General features: G+C 31.4%; 1 protein-coding gene across 1 annotated transcript; it reads right to left on the bottom strand.

The window, feature by feature from the left end:
* Positions 1-1,119: 1,119 nt before the first annotated feature.
* LOC107606367 (uncharacterized) lies at positions 1,120-5,050 on the bottom strand. The gene is made up of 13 exons (XM_016308432.3): positions 4,632-5,050; positions 4,343-4,511; positions 4,166-4,246; positions 3,834-3,928; positions 3,648-3,763; positions 3,443-3,553; positions 2,730-2,839; positions 2,276-2,570; positions 2,090-2,167; positions 1,943-1,993; positions 1,745-1,831; positions 1,541-1,618; positions 1,120-1,407 (listed from the first exon to the last, which is right to left on the bottom strand). The coding sequence occupies exons 1-13, from the start codon at positions 4,639-4,641 to the stop codon at positions 1,357-1,359; spliced, it is 1,332 nt and encodes a 443-aa protein (XP_016163918.1). The 5' UTR covers positions 4,642-5,050; the 3' UTR covers positions 1,120-1,356.
* Between the last annotated feature and the right edge of the window lie 540 nt (positions 5,051-5,590).

The following is a 5,590-nucleotide window of genomic DNA, read 5'->3' as shown; positions in this document are numbered from 1 at the left end:
ATGATTTTCTTATGGAATGACTAAGTTTATATTAGACTACAAATATATATTTGAGTGTTTATTTATATTTATTTATTATTTTATTATAAAACATTTTTTTTAGTTAGACCATAATTAAATTGGTTGAACCAATAAATTAATGAATCAGTGACCAAAATAGTTTGATGACCGATCCAATTTTTAGAACCTTAGTATATATATTATAAACATATAATGCACATTAATATTTTTGTTTTCCATATTAAAAAAATTAGCGAATCAACCATAACTTATGTTCATATTTTCAATCATGTTCAAACTTCAAAGTAATATGTTTGTTACGAGTCTTTCAGGTAGTGTTTGTTTTGAGGTACTGGAACAGAAACAGAAATATTAACACTCAATATCATGCTTGTTAGTTTAGAGACTGGTACTAAAATTTTAGTCTCTGTCTCCAAAATTTTAGTATTTTAGTACTTCCAAAAAGTGAGACACAGGAGATTAAAATTTTTTAAGATGGAAACTGAAACTTTAATTACATTTTATACCTAAAATACCCCTATTTTAATTAATTAATTCTAACTTTATCCTTTATACAAATTAAATTAGAACTTCATTCTTATTTCGGTCTCTATCTCTCACATTACACTAAACACAATACTAAGACTTATTTCAATCTGTGTCTCCATCATTGTCTCTCATCTAGACACTACCTTAGAATTTGAAGTTTTTCGAAATACTCAAACCAAACTCAAAGTCAATTAGCGAAATTTGCTATTATCTTTTCGTAAACAAAGCCTAATTTATTATTATATCTAAACATAATTAATGTATAAAAAAAATTTACATAAAATATTCAAACAACAAATTACTTTTACTTTAAAAAAACTTAAAAATCACTTCAAAAAAAACCTTTTTTAAAACTCATTCAAACAAACACAATACATAGTCAATATAAAATATACATTAAAAATATATAATGCACATTAATATTTTTGTTTTCCATACTAAACAAAACAAATTAAACATAAGCGAATCAACCTTATGTTTTGTATTTTCAATCATGTTCAAAGCAATTTTATTTGAAGCCTTTCCAAATCATCAACCAAACTAAAGTCAACTAGCTAAATTCGCTATTGATTTTTCTTAAACAAATTGGCCTACCTATATTATTGCTTGAAAAAGAGACCATTACACATAAAGCCGTATTGTCAGCTGCAGATATGCCCTGGTGACTTAATATAGGTATACATTTTTCTTTATCATCAATGTCAAAGCAATATCAATCTAAAGTCACAAAGCTGAAGAATAAAATTAAATGAAATGAATTGTCAAATCCCCTCCATATGACACAATTATTGTTGTTCCCACTGCAGCTCAAGCCTCCTCCTCAGGGACACTGACAGCATAGTGGCCGAAGTTCCTTCCCTGTTAATATCACCAAATAAATGAAGAATATAAGAATTGTTTCTTGCATCAAAAGTTATGTTTGTTGTCCAATTTTCAGATGATATAATGTATTTCAACAGGATTATAGAAGTGAATGAATAAGTATACCAACCTCAGCTTGCAAACGCTGCTTATTAAGATATTGGGTTCTAGCCTTGTTCAGTACTGAATTTGGAGACTTAAACAATCTCTGCAAGTACAATGTGCAGTCAATAACTCTCTAGTCAAGGCACCTACTAGATGCAGTCAATAACTCAACAGATAAATGGCAACAATAATGCAAAAGAAATGAGCATTATCACTCGCACAAACTTACCTTCTCACCACCAGACATTCTCTGTTCGCTATTATTGAACTTTCTCTTCGGCGTGAAATCAAAGACATCATGAAGGAACTCATTTTCCTATTTTGACAAGCGAGAACAGTACCAAGAGAAAAGGGGGAAACAACCATCAATATCAGCATTTTAGCAGATCAGAAATTCATTCAGAAATTAAATCAAAGAGCAACCAACCTGCATATGCTTAATAAACCCACCCCCAAGAAAGTGCTTGAGAAAATTTAACTGCACAAGATCTGCATGTTAGAATGCTTAAGTGCAGAATATCACCGCAAATTTTTTAATTTGGAAAAAAACAAAGATGAAAGAATGCAAGAAAACCTGAATCATTTGGGACCACGATGATGTCTGCAAGGAATCACCACCAATCTTTGTTGAAGTTTCGGGGGAGTAACCATACTAACATAACAAAGTAAGATCAGAACATAAATACTAGATTCACAAGACGATGAATGACTTCTGTTATCATAGTAATATTAACTAATGAATAAAATGAAATTAAAATACCTCAAAAAATTCTAAAATATCTCGGAACAAGTTCCTCTGGCTATTAAGATCCTTTTTGGCAGAACCCTTGCCACCGGCCTCCACAGAAAGGTCTCTGCATTGATTTATGACCTTCCCTTTCAATCCTTGTAAACATATGTAACTTTCTTGTGTTTTACTCTCTTCTGCACTCCTAGAATCAGTATAAAATTTCTCTGTAGTTCCAATCTCAAAAATAAGAGCCAGAGCTTCACCAGCAGCAATTCGTACAGTCCGATCTTCCTTGTCCAGAAGACCCGATAAATAAGATATTTGACTACATCAAGAATAAAAATAATAAGATTGATCCAAGGAAGTGATGCATAAAATAAGATTGGAAGCAAAGTCTTTTCCTCTATGAGAGGAGTACATTGGCCCATTACTCGTTCAGCAATGAAATAAAAATAAATGTGGTAGTCAAGAATATTGAGCTTACTTTTGCCAATTTTTTGAATTTAGGTTCATATCGTCCATGGTAGAGAGGAGAAAAGACCACGAAGACACCACAGAAGTTATTAATTGGGCAGATGGTTTGACTGCAACCACCTAAACCATGAAACAAATGAGGCAGTAAATAGAATGAACAATTCCATACACCAAGGTGGAAGTGGAAAAAATGCTGTCATCATACTTAGGCTTGGCAAAGCTTTTCAAATAGGTGCTTGTGCTTTTTAAAAGCTCAAGCTCCTCATTTTGTGTTTGGTAAATCAAAAAGACCATGTGCTTGTGCTTGCAGCTTTTAAAAGATAAAAGATCGGGATACTTTTGAAAGCACCTAAGATAGAGCTTTTCAAAGTTGACTTGTGCTTTTCAAAATTTAAAAGTCTAATATAACCTCATATGTTAACTATTGTAGTATTTTCAAATTTAATGCTTGCATTTATGTCTATTATAGTATTTTTAAATTTTAAAAACTATTTTACCAAACGCAATTGTTGTTGCTTGTGTTTATTAAAAGCTATTTTTAATTTGATTTACCAAACATAAATGCTACAACTTTTAAAAAACTTTACCAAACTAAGCCTTAGCATACAAACACTGAACATGGGAGAATTACTATTGGGAACATATTAGACCGGCAAGACAATCCTACTAGCAGATGTTGATAAGTGGATAAAACAAATTAGTATGGTAGAAAAAGTTGCTTACATTGGAACCTAATTTGGGATGGATCACTCGCCACATGATATCCATTGACTGTTCGGTTTCTTCTTGATCGATCCCTCCAACAAAGGTTATTATAGCCAAGCATTCAAGCAACTACAAAAACAATTGGCATCAACCAAATAAGATCCAACTAAATAACAGAGACTCTCCATGAAAAACTTTCACACAGGATTTCGCAATTACTCACCGAGGGTATCTTTGAAACATCTGACTTGGACGCAAGAGATTCATCTAGAGGACGAACTGATTCTTCAAATATTTCACGTGCATTATTGCCGCATCCAACAGTCAAGGCCAAACAACCTGAAAAAGAATTAAGTATTTAATGATATGAACGTAACATGAAACATAAGCAAGTTACTTAAAATCTTACCAATGGCGTGCGATGCCAAAGATATCTCCTTAGCAGATGCTTTTTTAGATCCTTTTTTTAATGAAGCAAGACAATGGTGTAGTAAGGTAGCAAATCTGATCAAGAAAAGCACGGCATGTTATGATAACCAATTTTTTTTTTTGGGAAAGACATCAATACGTATAGCATCAAGGCCTAAATACGGAATAGGAAACCAAAAACTAAAGGGAAACATCTACTCACCCCCAACCCCCGCACCCTTATTGCTATGGGAAAACTCATAACCACAAAAGACCACAAAAACAATTGCTAAATAAATAAAAGATTTTATAAGCCAGTTGATAAATTCTTACTTCTTCTCCACAAAGTCATGCTGAATATTGCTATTGAATGCATCAATGATCGATGACAAAGCATTCTCCCTTGTGGAACCCCTTTCATTCAAACAACACATATCAATCATCGATTCAGAATATCAAAGTCTAGCTCCATGTGCATTCAATTTTCTTTTGACGGGCAAGTAAAGTTACCTTTTCTCATCTAAGGCATCCAGAGCTTGGTCGAGAACAGAATCTTGATAAAATTGCACATCTTCACCCCCATACACCGACATCATATCAGAACGCGAAGTTGATGACGAAGTCACGCTACTATCATCATCGGTATCGAACATTGCAGCACTTTTCCGTTGAGAATTACCTGAACCATCAAGAAACCAGTAATAATTAGACATTTAAATAGGTATATTCAATTGAATTAAATCAAATCATTTTGGTTAATGAGATATGGAAGAAAAAAAACCCTAGAATCGCGGCTTACGTTTTCCCATGGTTTTAGGGCTCTGTATGTATGCTTTGATTTGTTGAAGGGTTTTATGTATTATTTGTAAGGTGTTACAAGAAAGAATCGGAATTTGAAATGGCGAAGGGTGAACAAGTACGAGGATTGGAAGAAGCAGAACTAAAAGGAATTAGAATCGGGATGAAGAAGCGTATAAACAACAACAACACTGGGTTTGACTCTGATGGTGAATAAGCCATTAAAATACTGCGGTGAAATAGGAATCTGAAAACTTCTCTCTGAGAGAGGGATTAGAATCAGGATTAGGATTATTATATAGATGTGGATGTAGATATAATTGGACGGAACCCTAAAAAAGACAGGTTTCGATCAAACCAGGAGGCTCGACTGCGATAGAGAGAAAAATGGTGAAATACAACTTAAGTTTCTTCAAATTTTAACCCCCGTTTTTTTGGATTTTCATTTTGAATAACATTTTTGTTTTAAGATTAATAAATATATCTAAAAAATTTATATTTTTAAAAATATGATGCTTGAAAATTTATATTTAGATATCACAAAAAGTTATTTATTTAGTGTTATAAATGGTTAGGAATTTTTTTTAATAGATTTTTAGATATTATTTTTAACAAGTCTCAAGATTAAATTAAGATAAGTTTATTTTAGCTTATATATTTTTGAAAATAAATTCTTAATTTCTAAAATAGTGCTAATATTTAAAAAGAGTATCTTGTTAATAAAAGTAAAGATTTTACTAGCATGTGCTTTAAAAATAATTTTTCAAATTACTATAAAAAAAGTTTTTCTAAAATTTATTAAAATGATTTTCTTTTATATTCTTAATGTATTAAATACGTCAAGAATTTAAAAATTTATGTTACTAGACTATTAAAATATGTATTTAAAACACAAAATAGTTAAACAAAAAAATTTAAATAAAATAAATAAATAAATATTTTTCCAAACTCAGCTTTATT

Source organism: Arachis ipaensis, chromosome B6 (assembly GCF_059453495.1).
Source record: "Arachis ipaensis isolate K30076 ecotype BB chromosome B6, ASM5945349v1, whole genome shotgun sequence".
NCBI classification, from domain to species: domain Eukaryota; kingdom Viridiplantae; phylum Streptophyta; class Magnoliopsida; order Fabales; family Fabaceae; genus Arachis; species Arachis ipaensis.
Note: the sequence above shows the minus strand (reverse complement) of the source record. Positions and strands in the feature narration are given on the sequence as shown.

Excerpts from the sequence above, each read along its gene's own strand:
- LOC107606367 (XM_016308432.3), bottom strand. Across the intron at positions 3,764-3,833 it reads TTTGGCATCGCACGCCATTG|GTTGTTTGGCCTTGACTGTT; the intron begins GTAAGATTTTAA and ends ATTCTTTTTCAG. Across the intron at positions 2,840-3,442 it reads ATCCCAAATTAGGTTCCAAT|GTGGTTGCAGTCAAACCATC; the intron begins GTAAGCAACTTT and ends TTCATGGTTTAG.